Source organism: Panthera tigris, chromosome D4 (genome assembly GCF_018350195.1).
Source record: "Panthera tigris isolate Pti1 chromosome D4, P.tigris_Pti1_mat1.1, whole genome shotgun sequence".
NCBI classification, from domain to species: Eukaryota; Metazoa; Chordata; class Mammalia; order Carnivora; family Felidae; genus Panthera; species Panthera tigris.
In genome coordinates this window covers 70,820,245-70,835,117 of record NC_056672.1, presented here as the reverse complement: position 1 = coordinate 70,835,117, position 14,873 = coordinate 70,820,245, and the positions used below count along the sequence as shown (strand labels likewise).

Sequence of the window (14,873 nt, the reverse complement as noted above, 5' to 3'; positions counted from 1 at the left end):
TTAAGTCATTTTGTTGTCTTTCAATCCCTTCTAGAACCTAAGGTCAAAGAGAGAAGAGATTTTTTTTCCTTTTTGATTCGCTGTGGTATCCTCAGTACCTAGAATAGTACCTAACACATAGTACATAGTACACATATATATTTAGACGGATAAAAAAGGAAGTTAGTAGACTATAGCCTTAAAGCCAAGTAATTCAGCTCCTGACAGTTACCAAGAATCGATTTATTTTTGCTCCCCAAACCGTTTATGTTGTATAATTAATTAAATATTACAGTATTGATATTTAAAAATGAGAACAAGAATATGTTTCTGGGAAAACTAAGGTGGATATTTTGTTAATACTTAAAGCAAGTTGCAAAAAGAAATTGCTTTAGATGTGCTGATGAGAACAACTAAGTTTGAAGAAAACCATAAAAAATCTGCAAGATTTTTGTACTCAAACTGCTTTACCAGAATTTTAAAGTTCTGACTCCACTCTGAAGGAGCCAATTTGGAAGTAACATGTGATACTTTATTGGTGTGGCTTTGCGTGGAAGATGATGCCGAGCTCCAATTAGCAGACCCAATTCAAATATAAAGTCTTGGCTCTGTATTAAAGGATTGGCAACTTAATACAAATTGGTATTTTAAGTTCAAATAAAACATTCAAGTATCATTTTTATAATTTCATGTTCTAAACATTTTTTAAATTTATTGATAGCTTCAATTGGGGCTTATTATAGACATCTGTGTGTTTGCCCATGCCTTTTTTGGTTGCTGTAGTTAAAGCATAGTAGCATATTGTACATATTTTTCTAGATCTTTTTTGCAGTGTATCTTGGCGATCATTTGGTATCTGTCAGGATAGAATATCTGAAGAAATGTAAGAAGTTGAATAGGATTCCACTTTATGAATACAATGTAATTTATTTTGCTTTTCTACCAGTGACCATTCTCTACCTAGACTATTTACTTCTCTATTCTCTACCTAGACTCTTTCTTACTTTTAAAAATAAACAATACTGAGAAACAAGTGTTGGCAGAGATGTGAAGAAAAAGAAACTCCTGTGCACTGTTGGTAGAAATGCAAACTGGCATAGCCAATGTGGAAAGTTGTATGGAGGCTCCTCAAAAAAAGTAAAAATACGACTATCATATAATCCAGTAATTCCACTACTGGGTATTTACCCAAAGAGTAGGAAAACACTAATTTGAAAAGACATATGCACCCGTATGGTTATTGCAGCATTATTTACAATAGCCAAATTATGGAAGCAGCCCAAGTGACCATCAGTTGATGAATGGATAAAGAAAATGTTGTGTGTGTGTATATACAATGGAATATTATTCAGCCATAAAAGAGAATGAGGGGCGCCTGGGTGGCTCAGTTGGTTAAGTGTCCGACTTCGGCTCAGGTCATGATCTTGCGGTCCGTCAGTTGGAGCCCCACATCAGGCTCTGTGCTGACAGCTCAGAGCCTGGAGCCTGCTTCAGATTCTGTGTCTCCCTCTCTCTCTGCCCCTTCCCCACTCACACTCTGTCTCTGTCTCTCTCTCAAAAATAAGTAAACATTAAAAAAAGAATGAAATCTTGTCATTTGTAACAACACAGATGGGATCTAGAGAGTATAATGCTAAGTGAAATAAGTCCGTCAGAGAAAGACAAATACCATATGATTTCAGTCACATGTAGAAGTTAAGAAATAAAACAAATGAACAAAGGAAACAACAAAGACAAACCAAGAAACAGAGTCTTAACTCTAGAAAACAAACTGATCGTTACCAGAAAGGAGGTGGGTGGGGGGTTGGGTGAAATATGTGCTGGGGCTTAAGCATATTCTCACCATGATGAACACTCAGTAATATATAGAATTACTGAATTACTATATTGTACACCTAATCACTTCTTGGCCTTCGGCTAAGATCAAGTGTACTCTATTGTACGCCTGAAACTAATAATATGACACTGTATGTTAACCATGCTGGAATTGAAATAAAATAATGCAAAGAATTCCTTGCACATGTGCAATTGTGTGTAACTGTATTTATAGGATAAATTCCTAGAAGTGATATTTTTGCAGTTTATTTTGAAGGCTGTACAACTGATAGACTTTTGTTCAGGATTTATGTCTGAATTTGCTTTGTAATTTTTAATCTTAGGTTTGAGCAACCAATATTTTACTCTGAACTTGTAATTACATAATTGAGATTCATATAGAAAAATTTGTTTATGATTTTCAATCTGGAATTCTTTAGCCTAAATACTCACTTCCCAATGGAATGATTGCTTGTATACTTTTTTTTTTTTTTAACTTAAAAGGTTTTGATAATGAGAGATATCTTAGGCACACAGCTATCATATTCTAGCAGAACAGTCTGTACATCCCTCCTATTCTGCCAAGAATCTGTGCTTTGTAAATATCAATCCAAGACATTTAGCAACCGTAGGAGGCATAGCCGATATTGAAAAGAATGATTTATATTTACCATTTCTGCTGTTCCTCTTTTCATGTCATTTGGATATATACATGCGTAGGCATGTTTTAAAAAAAACTAATAATTTTTAGGTTGGAAGAATATTTCACAGAATTTTCTGAATTTGCTTTTGGGTTAAATTTTTCCCCATTTTGTTAATAGAAAATGAATTAGAAATGAAATTTTCTTTACATTTCTTTGTCCTTGAAGTTGGTCTCTTGATTAGTACATATCTTGCTGATCCGTGCAAGTAGTTCATGAACTGTAAAGAATAAAATCCATAGGATTCTGTCATCAGCTACATTCTGTGAATATTTTCAACCAGATTTTAGTACTCATTTTTCAGACTTAATGTCATTTGGGGAGAATCTTAATTCATAGCTGAAAAACTAAATATGTTGCAAAGCCAGTGATAAATTCCTTGTTTGTGTTGCAAAACTAATTATAAATTCCTTGTTTATGTTGAACTTTTGCTAGGGAAAGATTCTGGGGGGTGGATTTTATTTATCTTTTTAAAGGAATAAATATTATTCAAATCACCTTGGTAACAGCTGGACCACAGTCATGCAATATGTTTAGTATCACTTTCTGAGTTAGTTGACGTTGGTCTGGAGTTGACAACACTGATTTTCAGTGAGATAGAAGATTTATCATTGTTAAAATAAGAGGTGAAATTTACTTTTTAAGAAAATTGCAATCACTAGGTTTAGAAGGCAAAACAGATTTCACCATTCTGAGAATGGCGAATTATTTTCTATGTGAAGAATATGTTAAGTGGCAGCCTTTTTGGTTGGGTCTCAGAGTCTACTACATGTGAAAGAAAATAAATCTCATTGTTTTTTTAAAGACGCTACAATGTGATGACTGTCCTCAATGTATGTATGAATATCCATGCACATACAGATATGTGTTATGTATACACTCGTACAGTGTGTGTGTGCATATATAAAAATTGTATTTATTTTTATAAGTGTAGAAACTGTCATTTGAAAACAGTAAGGACTTGCAAGAAAATCGTTTGGTAGGCATTGGGAGGCGCACTGTTTTATGGTTATTGGTGGGTGGTAATGCTCTGGTGAGCCAGTCTTCCCCTCAGCTATTTCACACCAAGACAGAGCTGGGTAGAAATCACACAACCTGTTTAGGGAGGAAGGGGTGAGATGGTGACCCATTTTAACATAGTTTAATATGTAATGGTTTTGTCGAACGTAAAGTCAAGCATTTCCTGTTTCATATGCTTATAGAGTCCTTAGCGGTCATATATTTCTCTAGGAGAATGTTAGCTACAGCTAAAAGTATGGCCGAGGATGTGTAAGGACATACAACTTAGTGCGTCTTTGTTTGGTAGCTGTCTCTTGATTTTTTTCGAATTTGGAGCTGAAACATGGCCATGCTGTTTCTGTATTATTTGAGCATTATTGCAACTTCGTTTTCCCCATTCATAGATAAGAACTTTCAGAGGAGTCTACTTCTCTCTATGTGATTGTCTAATGGAACTTTTCGCCCACCCATTAGATGGCATCACTGGATATTGTAAGTATAGGAAAATGCTGGCTTTGATGGCAATTCATTTCCCAGGGGGTCCCCTATTCTGGAAAGTCTCCTGCATAATGAACACACATTCCCTGAAGCATGGTGTCCCTGCAGTGGATTTGTGAGTATTATAGCATCTAACATTGAAACAGAAGTACTCTAGGAAACACAAAACAGCCTCAAATAAATTACAGTTAATATTCTCACAGATTCAAGAGGATGTTGTATTGAACAAATTAGGATACATTACTACATAAAACACCAATTGGATAACAAAATAATGTTCCTAGAGATAAAAAATCTACTTCCCTACCCTTCCCCATCACTAATAAACATTCAACATTAATTTCATATGCAATCAGAAAAAAGGCACACATTGAGAATTCAAAGCAACATTTCAAAAGTGCAAAATCATATACTAAAGTATCTCTAGACTGCAGGACTCTAATTTTTAAAATTTCCTATTTATACTTGTATGCATTTTCCAAACTTTCTATAAGAATAAAGATAATTCAAGGACTTAGCTTTATACCATTATTTAGACATCAGTTACTGAAAGGAAAACAGCTGATATGCTAGGAAGAAAAATTAGATTAATGAGAATTATCCTTATCCTCTCATAAATTATGAGTCTTCCTTGAGTTAAGTAAGCTATTACAAATTATGGGGACATCAATATATGAAAACAGTACACCAATTTGAGTGCCTATAAAAAAGGCAGGTATGACACTTGAAAAAGACTTGTGAATATTCACATTTAATATTATGCCTGGACACTGATTATGGTGATAAGTGATTAGAAGTATACTTTATATTCTAAAAAAAGGTAAGACAGTATATGCCAAAGGATATATTCTTTCGATACTCCCTGATAACTAGGGCATGGATATGAGACCTAATCATGGCCAAATTCCCCTGCATGGAACTTTGGATCCTGAGGGATTAACACAAAGGTGTGTTGGGTCAATAAGTGATTTTTTCTAGGTAGCTATTGCAGAATCCAGGATCTGATGAAGCAGCATCATCCTATTGAACCATTCCTGTAGCAGGAACTTGGGTAATGCCATGTCTCCCTTCATTACTGACCCAACATGGTTTTCCAGAACTCAGGAGATTCTGTAGATAATCTGATACCCATCCAGATTGTTAGCAATAGATTTATTTATGCTCCAGTAACAAATGCAGATATGGTGAGACTTTTGCATATACGATCCACCTCATGCCCTCTGAGTGCCTTGTAGCACCCATTCAAAGGGTGCTATCCTTGTTTTGGATATGTCTATTGGGCAGTTACCTGTGACTGATATGTGACAGATATATTGAATGCCCGCTGTATGCCAGCTACTGTTCTAGATGCTGGAGATACAGACATGAAAGAGACCACATTTACTTCTTTCACAAAGCTTACATTCTCATTGAAGGAAGATAGAAAATAAACATGTTAAACCAGTGAGATAGTTTTGGGTATAGTCATGAGATATGAAGACGATAAAACAGGAGAGTGTAGTGAGGAGAGTGTGCAACATTAGGTAGGATAACCAAGGATGGCTTTTGAGGAAGTGATATTTAATTGTGAGTAAGCAGATGGGAAGGTCTACAGAAGGAGTATTCCTAGGTAATAGGACTATAAATGCAAAGGTCCTGAGACAGAAATGACCTTGGCGCACGTGATTAGAATCTAGTGAATGAGTGATGAGCGGAAAGAGATGAGGTTGAAGAGATTGACAGGCCAGTCATATGGGGCAAATCCCAGTAAGGATTTCAAGTAGAAAGCCTTTGTAGGATTTTAAGCAGGAAAGTGATGTAATATGAATTGATTTATGCGTATGAAAGATCATTCTGGCTATTCTGTGCAAGCTTTAGGGAAGAAGCATGGAGGAAGAGGAATTGGTTAGGATCCTGTTGCAATAGGCAGATAAAAGGTATTGCTTACTTGGCTAGGGCTGTGGCCATGGAGAAGTGGTTTCTACCGGCTGTTCTCAAGCACAGATGTTCTATGAGAGATGACGCTGGCATGCTAGCCGCTTCGGCATGTGCTTTCCAATGTACAGTTGCAGATGAGATTTAGAGTCTGTTGTAGGGTATGGAGCAGGGGTGTGTGTGATACTCAGTGTTTAACGTGAAGGAGAGTATAACATGCCAGAAGCAGAGCAGTGTTGGCATTCTCCTTTGTGTGGGAAAGCCAACATTGTGTTGCTAAAAGACAGGATTAGCTAAAACTTTCATCCAGGAATATTCAAAAGAGAACTGAACAAGTATTCTGTTCTGCTTTGAGATCCTATGTTTTTTTGTTTATTTTTAAGATTTTATTTTTATGTAACCTCTACACCGAGCGTGGGGCTCAAACTCACAACCCCGAGGTCAAGAATCGCACGCTTCACCGACTGAGCCAGCCAGGCACCCCGAGATGTGTATGTTGTTAATGTCCTTCTTTAAAGGATAAACGTTGGGGCGCGTGGGCGATTCAGTCTGTTAAGTGCCCGACTTCGGCTCAGGTCATGATCTCGCGGTTCATGAGTTCGAGCCCCACGTCAGGCTCGGTGCTGACAGCTCAGAGCCCGGAGCCTGCTTCGGATTCTGTGTCTCCCTCTCACTCTGCCCCTCCTCCACTTGTGCTCTGTTTCTCTCTTTCAAAAATAAATATTTAAAAATTTTAAAGGATAAATGTTGCCCTCAGGGGTGAAGGAAATGTTAGAGTCCGTCGCACAATGAATGAGATCATGCAACTATAAACGTACGAAGCGTTTACTATGACCATGAAGAAGTGGAATTGCCTTGATTTTATCTTTTCAGTGTTCTAGGAAATGGATTTTATAAATAATCTAGGTTGCTCTTTTAGAGAAAAACTTTAATTTCAAAAAGCCATTTACGTCTTCATTGCAGTGATCCCTCAACTGCTAGACCTAGGCATAAGCCTTTCACCTGTGTTATCTAACACAGCCTCTTTTAAGGTATGTAATTTCGAAGGGTTTCCTCGCTGGCTGAGTCATTTCTGTGCACCTTAGTAGCAGAAATCATAATATAGCTACAAAAATTGGACTGAATTCTGGGATACCAAGCTGCTCCTTCTCTGAGGAAATTCCAATTTAGTGGCCGTGGAGGTAGTGTATGTTTTTGAACACCTATATGCCCCCTCAGCCTCTACCACAGGCCTCTGAGATTGGACTATCTCGTAGATCCTTTGAGAAACAAGAAATGCAGGGCCAAAGGAGAGGTTGACTTGAACACAGCACTGGTGTGGAATTGCGTTACCTTGACTTGTCTTGGATCTGTGGGTTGTCTGGGTGTGTATTTTTGTTTTTGTTTTCTTTTGCCTGTTTTGTTGTTCTGTTTGTTTGTTTGTTTGTTTGGTAAAAACACAAATTTGCCAGCCAGACTGGAAATGTTTTCTGGTTTTTCTTCATCAAAGGGTGCTCTCCCTAGCGGTCTTCTCTGTCAAGGACTTTCTCTCTTTAACTTTGGTTAAAGCTTGGTTATGTTCCATATGTAAGCAGAGTTCAACTGATTAGGGAAAAGTCACTCTAGAAAAAAGACTCTAATTGTGAGACCAGATGGTAAGCATTATTCCGCTGATGGGGTTGTGTAGATTTGAGGGAAGGTGTGGTAATACGATCTCATTCTGCAGCTGTGACCTGTTGTTCCAAAACAGCCTCCTTCCTCCCTGCTTTTTACGTCTACATTCCAGCACCTCTCCTTCCATCTTTGTGGGCATCGGGGCCTCACAGATTGATTTGACAGATGCGTAAGACAGGAATGAAGCTTGCTCTAAGAAGAGCAACTTCCACTATTCATTCTAACCCATGGATATTTTTTGAATATCTGTCTCCCCTGTTACATGTAACATGGCAGGTTGTGCAGAATGCAGCCACTCTTGTTCAGCACGCTGAGAGACAGTTGCCCAGGACTCAAATTGCCATGAGCCTATCCTGTCTTTAAGGCGTCTGCAGCTGAAGTCTTGCAGGTCCCTCAAAATTAAGATCAGTAAACTCGAGGGCATTATCTCTGTTTGCCTCCTCTCCCCTCAGAAAACACCAACCAACCCTTTCTCCTGTGTTTCCTCCTTCAATGAAAGGTAGCAACTTTCTTCCTTCACCACCCCCTCCAACCCCCACCGTGGAAAATCTAGAGGCACATCTAGACTCTTTCCATCTTCCCCATTTCATGCAGTCCGTTTCCTAATATTGCCAATATTGCCACTGCTCTAATTCAGGCTTTCTGTAGTTCTCTGGAATTTGGAAACATCTGATGTTTTTGTCTTTATTTTTATCCATTATTTTCTTCCTTCCACTGTATTAGAGCATTCCATGTTCAGTGAGACACAGACCAGTGAGGCTAATGACATTAGAATCTCACAGAGGGAAGTGTAAGAGAAAATCAATCTTTCTTACAAGCTCTGTGGGTTTATTGTAATATGTGGCAAGGCCTGAGAACCAGTGCTGTGCTGGAGAAATTTCAAATGTCTTAGCCAGGTATGCAAGGCCTTCATGACCTTGGCCATCTTATCTTCTGCCGCTTCTGCTTCTGACTTTAAAATCAATAACCATAAACTACTTATGATTCCTTTTTATTTCCCTACTGTTGCATACCATTCCTTGTGGGAATACATCCATCAGAAATGTCCTGGAAATATACAAACTACATAAAGCACTGTCCCTATCAAGTACTACATCCAGTAGCGTGCCATCTTGGTATAGGTGTTGAGCTGACCCATGAGAACCTCCAAAATAATGTGGGGCTCCTGTGCTTCCCTGTGTTCCCTCTCTTTTCCTTCTTCTTATCTTCCTTGGACTCAACAGCAAGTCCTTGGAATCTCTTATAATCAGGGTGGTATCATCTCAGAGCTTCCTGAAATGCCAGGTCTTCTCCAGTCCAAAACGTGCTTCCACATTGTGCCCTTGCAGGAAATCTGCTCTGGTTCTGTGCTACACCGGCCTTCACTTATTACGCCACTGACATTGGCAATAGGTAGTATAGTCCAGTAGATGTACAGGGTAGAGAGAGCTTTTACATGTTGTATCTCAGCGTGATCCTCAGCACTCCCTATGGAGTAGGCAAGGAGCTGTTACTTTTCCACTTTACTGATGTGGAGATGAGGTTCTTTTTACTCTTATTAACCTGCTCTCGGCATGTACTCGAGTCTCTGCAGATTAGGTGTCGATAGGGTCCATAATGCACATCTCAAGTTCCATCACCCAATTGAATTATGGTTGGCTACTTATTACTAAAGGGGCCTGGGTGTAGTTTTTGTTTTTAAAAGCTTGAGGGTAGGGGCACCTGGGTGGCTCAGTCAGTTAAGCGTCCGACTTCAGCTCAGGTCATGATCTCACAGCTTGTGAGTTCGAGCCCCATGTTGGGCTCTGTGCTGACAGCTCAGAGCCTGGAGCCTGCTTTGGATTCTATGTCTCTCTCTCTCTCTGCCCCTCCCCTGCTTGTGTTCGTTTTCTCTCTCAAAAATAAACATTAAAAAAATTTTTCATTAAAGAAGCTTGCGGGTAAATTCATAGTTGGAGCAAACTTGATTTCATAATATTCACTCACTATTGTTTATCTTTTAAAGATTTTATTTTTAAGTAATCTCTACACTCAACGTGGGGCTCGAACTCATAACCCTGAGATCAAGAGTAGCATGTTCTACTGACTGAGCCAGGCAGGCGCCCCACTCACTATTGTTTAGAAGCCTCATCACCTTGGAATGTTCCAGGCCCCCATTTTCCACTTCTGTGGCCCATCTTCACTTTTGGTCAGTGTGGTCCTTGGCACCTCTGTGAAAGAGGAGGGAAGGGAGAAGAAGGGAAAATGGTATGATTGGTTTTAGATGTTGATTTTTGAGGCCTGTACTATGAGTCCCTCGAATTACTTAAGTCTTAAAGAACCAAACACAGAGTATTGGGACTGTGTGATTGGGCCTGTGATCCTAGTACTGAAAACAGTTCCTTTCGGTGAAGAAGGGAGAGGACTCCAAGTTCCTCAATGAAGCATCCACATATATTAGCTCCTGTGTCAGGATGGTGTTTCCCACTTCCTGTCTCTAATCTTGCAAGTCTCCTTGCCTTTTTTTTTTTTTTTTCTTCAGTCTAAAAGTAAGGCCTATGGGCTAGTTTCTGAGACTATGGCTTTTATTAAAAAGATCTTGCTCTTTTTGAATTTTAAAAGTTGGAAGAAATTATAAGCGACAAATGACTATAGTTGAATTCTGTCACTTAAAGTCCTGTGGGAATAAGAATGTTCCCTTCTTCTGCCCAGGAGGAGAAAAAGATCATTTTATTTAAAATAAATCTGTTGAGCTGCATGTTGCTGGTATCTAATCAAGCTCTGAATTTGAGTTCAATTAGAGCTTTGATAAAAGAAAGGGAAAGGAAACTTGCAAGAATGCTCTCCCATTCATGAAGGGCCTGCGTGTTTTTAGTTTCCAAGTAAATGGAATAATGGGACCATGCATTTTCCATCCAAGCATTTTCCACCCTGAGAATAATTCCCTTCCTGGCTTCTCAATGAATAATGCATTATTTCTGAAACCCAAGAGGCAATTCCTTTGATTTCCCTTTATGTTTAGCTTTCTGAGTGATTTTCAAGCAAGGAAATTCAAGGACTTGGAATGAATGCTTTATTAACATTTTTACTTGAAGTTCAAATAGCTCCTTGGCTATTATCTCCTGATATTTGAAATATTTTTTTTTCTCTCTAAGGAGAATCTAAGGTATTGTATTTATTAGAAAATGAAGCACCTTGGACAGTCTTCAAAGTGAATAGCAGTTGAAAACCAATACACATTTGCGTTTTAGAACAAAGAGCTTTATGGGGGTACTTTTCTTCTTTATTTTCATTTCCCTGCTGAATAGGCTCAAAAAAGAAACCTCACATTCAAAACAGGGCTGTTTGGATACTAAATCTCATGTGTTTATGTTTTACAAAACTCAATCCTTGAGGCTAGTACAAATCCACAACCCCAGTCCAAGCCACTTAGGCCAGTGCCATTTAAATCTGAAGATTCTTCAGTGGTCATCCTGTTCCCTGTCTGTTCCCCGCGTGGCCTGATTGCACATACGGGGTGAGCGATGATGGGACGGGGTGGTGCCCACCGGTTCTGTTAGCCCACGTCCTCTTGGCCAAGGATCCCCTGCAGATCCTGGAGTGCCACGGTGGTAGATTTTAGTACTATTTCACAACCTCTACTTTCCCTGGGAGTCAAATGAGTGATTTCAGGAACAAAATCAACTGGAATTAAGAATTTCCATTCTTTTTACGCTTAGAGTAAAAGCCCAAACAATTCAGAATAGTTGGGGAAGAAATGAAAGTTGATCTAAATTAGTAAAACACCTAAACTATAAAATTTGGTTTAAAATATTTAATTTTCTTAAGTTCAGGAAGCAGGAATATAACATAGCATTTTCCTAGTTCCTTCACCTATATGATGGAATAGTGGTTTCTCTCCCAAATGGCTATTAAAGTGCTGATAAAATTAGTATTTGTAAGGCCTGTAGAAAAGCACCTTTTAAGTGATTGTTGAATAGAAAATAAACATCCATCTTCCTGTTGGAAATTTCTATTTCCAAATAGGCCCGTGATACTGAGCAGATCATAACAGTATTATTGTTGATACTGATAAAATATACTTAATGATTATTTTCTCAGCACCCATTTACTCCTTACAATAAACCTGATGAGGTAAATGTAATCATTTGTATTTTTCACATTAGAAAACTGAGGTAAGAAAGTAATTGCCTAAATTCACTCAGTTTTCGAAATAGCAAAGCAAGGATTTGAGTTCATTCAGCCTGAATTCAGAAATTATGCCTTAATCAAACATTAAAGGACATTTGTCACAGGTTTCCCTTCTGCTCCAAAACAACGTCGTACTGCTAAAAACCCTATCTTTGTAAGGGTTGAGGGGTGTATCCCCAAGTGTCTCAATTTCTTAGCAAACTATGTTTTGCTCAAAGTAGTCATCATCTTTCTCTCATAAATACTCAATTTCAGTAGGGTTTGAATCAATGAGATTTTATTAAATTATTTTCTCACTAAATTTTTTTTTATTTTTACAGAAGATGAACATTCCATTTCAGATGATGGTCTGGTGGCTTCGAATCTTAGTATTTTTATGTTGAACCAATATCAAATTCACATGACAGTTGCTTGCTTCATAATTATATATATATATATATATATATATATATATATATATATACACACATATATATATTTTGTTCTTCCATTGTAAAATCCTCTTGATCCCTGTCCTTGTAGGTGCCTTTATCATCTGCTGGACTCCTGGATTGGTCTTGTTACTTCTTGATGTGTGCTGTCCACAGTGTGATGTCCTGGCCTATGAGAAATTTTTCCTTCTGCTTGCTGAGTTCAACTCCGCCATGAACCCCATCATCTACTCCTACCGTGACAAGGAGATGAGCGCCACCTTCAGACAGATCCTCTGCTGCCAGCGCAGTGACAACACCAGTGGCCCCACAGAAGGCTCGGACCGCTCGGCTTCCTCCCTCAACCACACCATCTTGGCCGGAGTTCACAGCAATGACCACTCTGTGGTTTAGAAAGGAAACTAAGATGAGCAGCCAGCCATCATCGATTGAGGGATGAACGGCCTCCCCCTACCCAAATGCCAGGGCAAGGTGGGGTGTGAGAGAGAGAGGAAAAATAAACTCACGTACTTAAACACTAACCAATGGCAGTATTTGTTCCTAGACCCCCACAAGACTTGAGATACGTGGAAAATTAGCTTACGTGACAACCCTCATCCTGATCCCCGTTCCTTTTGACAGTAGAAAGTGGAGATCATGCCATGGAATCCATAATAGACTCCAGGGTGTCCATTTAGACTACACTAACTAGACTTCAAAAGATTTTGTGTGGTTTGGTGCAAGTCAGAATAAATTCTGACTAATTGAATCCACAACTTCATCTACATACAGGCTTCCCTCTTTTTATTTCCAAAGGATACATTTCATTTCATAAACATGTTTATGCCTATCAGCATGCTTGTGATGGATAAGACTGTAGGCTGTTGTTAAACTATTGTAACTCCATTTTTTTCCTTATGTAGGAAAATTGTGAATTAGAATTTTTTAGAGAGCATGCATGTAATGTATGTATGCAGTATGCCTTACTTAAAAAGATAAAAGGGTATCGATTTTAAATCTTCTAGGAAATAGAAGAACCTAGATGTCAAAGCCAGTATTTAGGTTGTGAAACAATGTTCTAATCATAATATTACCTTCTTGTCAAAGTGTTATAACACATCTAAAACAGGGAATGTAAGTTTATTACCAAAAGAATACGTAGTCTAAAAGAAGTCATAGAAGATGAAGCACATATTTATAATACCCAAGTGCATTCTAATTATCAGTACATCAGAAGAATTTTTAATAGCCTGTGTTTTTCTGTATTATAAAATAATACATAGTCATTGTAGAAAACTTGAAAAATGCAGAACTGTGTAAAACAGAAAAAATAATTACTGGTAATATCGTGACCCAGAAGTAACCACCGTTAACCACCGTAACCACAGCTTTTCCCCCGTGTATGCCTCTACGTATATCACATGCCTTTTTATATAATTGGGATCATACGTAAACGATTTTATAACCGTTTTTTTTTTTTCCACTGCAGAGTTGCCACATTTTCCTATGGCGTTAAAAATTTTACAAAAACATAATTTTAGTGGCTATATAATATTCCATGTAATGGATGCAATTCCGTTTATTTAACCATTCCCACATTGTTGACTACTTAGGTCATTTCTGATTTATGCTATTATAAATAATGTTGCAAAATTTTGTGTACATAAAACTTTGTCCATATAATTGATGATTTACTTAGGACATATTCCCATGAAGGATTTTTTTTTAAATGTGAAATGTCTTTTTATGCTCTTACCTTTTATAAAAAGGGATTTCCTGCTTTGCACCACATGGGTGGCAATTGTGAGGAAAGCCAGTGAAGTTACCTTTTTACAAAGGAAATGCAGTGGTCACTTTAGTTGAGAGTGACTTTTTCTCTATAACAAGATGGACTAGAAGCAGTCAATTGTCACAAATAACCAGGACCCCCTAATTAACATGTCTAGCAATCCCAAATTTTGTTTGAGGAACCGATTTCCAGCTCTTGGTCGCCACGGCTGTAATGTAGAAGTGAAGACAATGCGAATAAATCAAACATGCCAAGAGAATAAAGGATCTTCATATTAAGTAGCTTGGGACCCTCGTGTAGCAAATGGGTTGAGTGTGTCAGTATGTGACTGGATACTGTGTATTCTCTGGGAATCACCTCTAATAGATTCCCACCATAATGGGTGATACCTGTTTAATGAATTGTCCAGATGAACTAAAATTGCACCAGTTTGTTATAAGTAACCAGTAAAGTCACAGTCATGAAGCAGGTATGGGAAAGTTGGGAGTACGTTTAAGAGAAAGATGTCCAGAAGAATCATTGTCTAGGAAGGAAGAGGTCAGCATTTGAGCAGAGGGCAGACTTGTAAGGTGCCCACGGTGGAAAGAACATGGGGAACCAGTTAGCAGAAACATGTTTGCACATACTTTATCCAAAGTACAGAGCATTTTATGTTGGAAGTGAAAGAAATGAACTTGGACTTTCATGTGCATATATTCTGGACTATTTGAATTAAAAACATACTAATTGGATCTTAATAAATTCATTTTCAATCAGTGTTTGGCAATGTGTGGTTCTGGTCCGTGTTGTTTCTGTTGCTCAGGAATCTTCCAGCTTGCATCGCAAGGTGCCTTCCTTCTGTGGACAACTTCATGTCCCCATCACCAGGCCTTCTGACCTCTTGGGGTGAAGCAACCATATGCTTCCCCAACTCAGAACTGCTTTTTTTCTGTCAGTAATAAGTCTTACTCTTAACATGAGTTTCTT

The 14,873-nt window shown here is 38.3% G+C and overlaps 1 protein-coding gene across 39 annotated transcripts in view; it reads left to right on the top strand.

Moving 5' to 3' along the window:
* LPAR1 (lysophosphatidic acid receptor 1) overlaps positions 1-14,662 on the top strand; it is a 360,038-nt gene extending 345,376 nt beyond the window's left edge. For all 39 annotated transcript variants that reach the window (XM_042964124.1, XM_042964122.1, XM_042964120.1 and 36 more), the window contains one exon: positions 12,231-14,662. In XM_042964124.1, coding sequence (XP_042820058.1) covers positions 12,231-12,532 — 302 coding nt within the window. In that variant the 3' untranslated portion in view covers positions 12,533-14,662. The remainder of the gene's footprint in view (positions 1-12,230) is intronic.
* Positions 14,663-14,873: the final 211 nt, after the last annotated feature.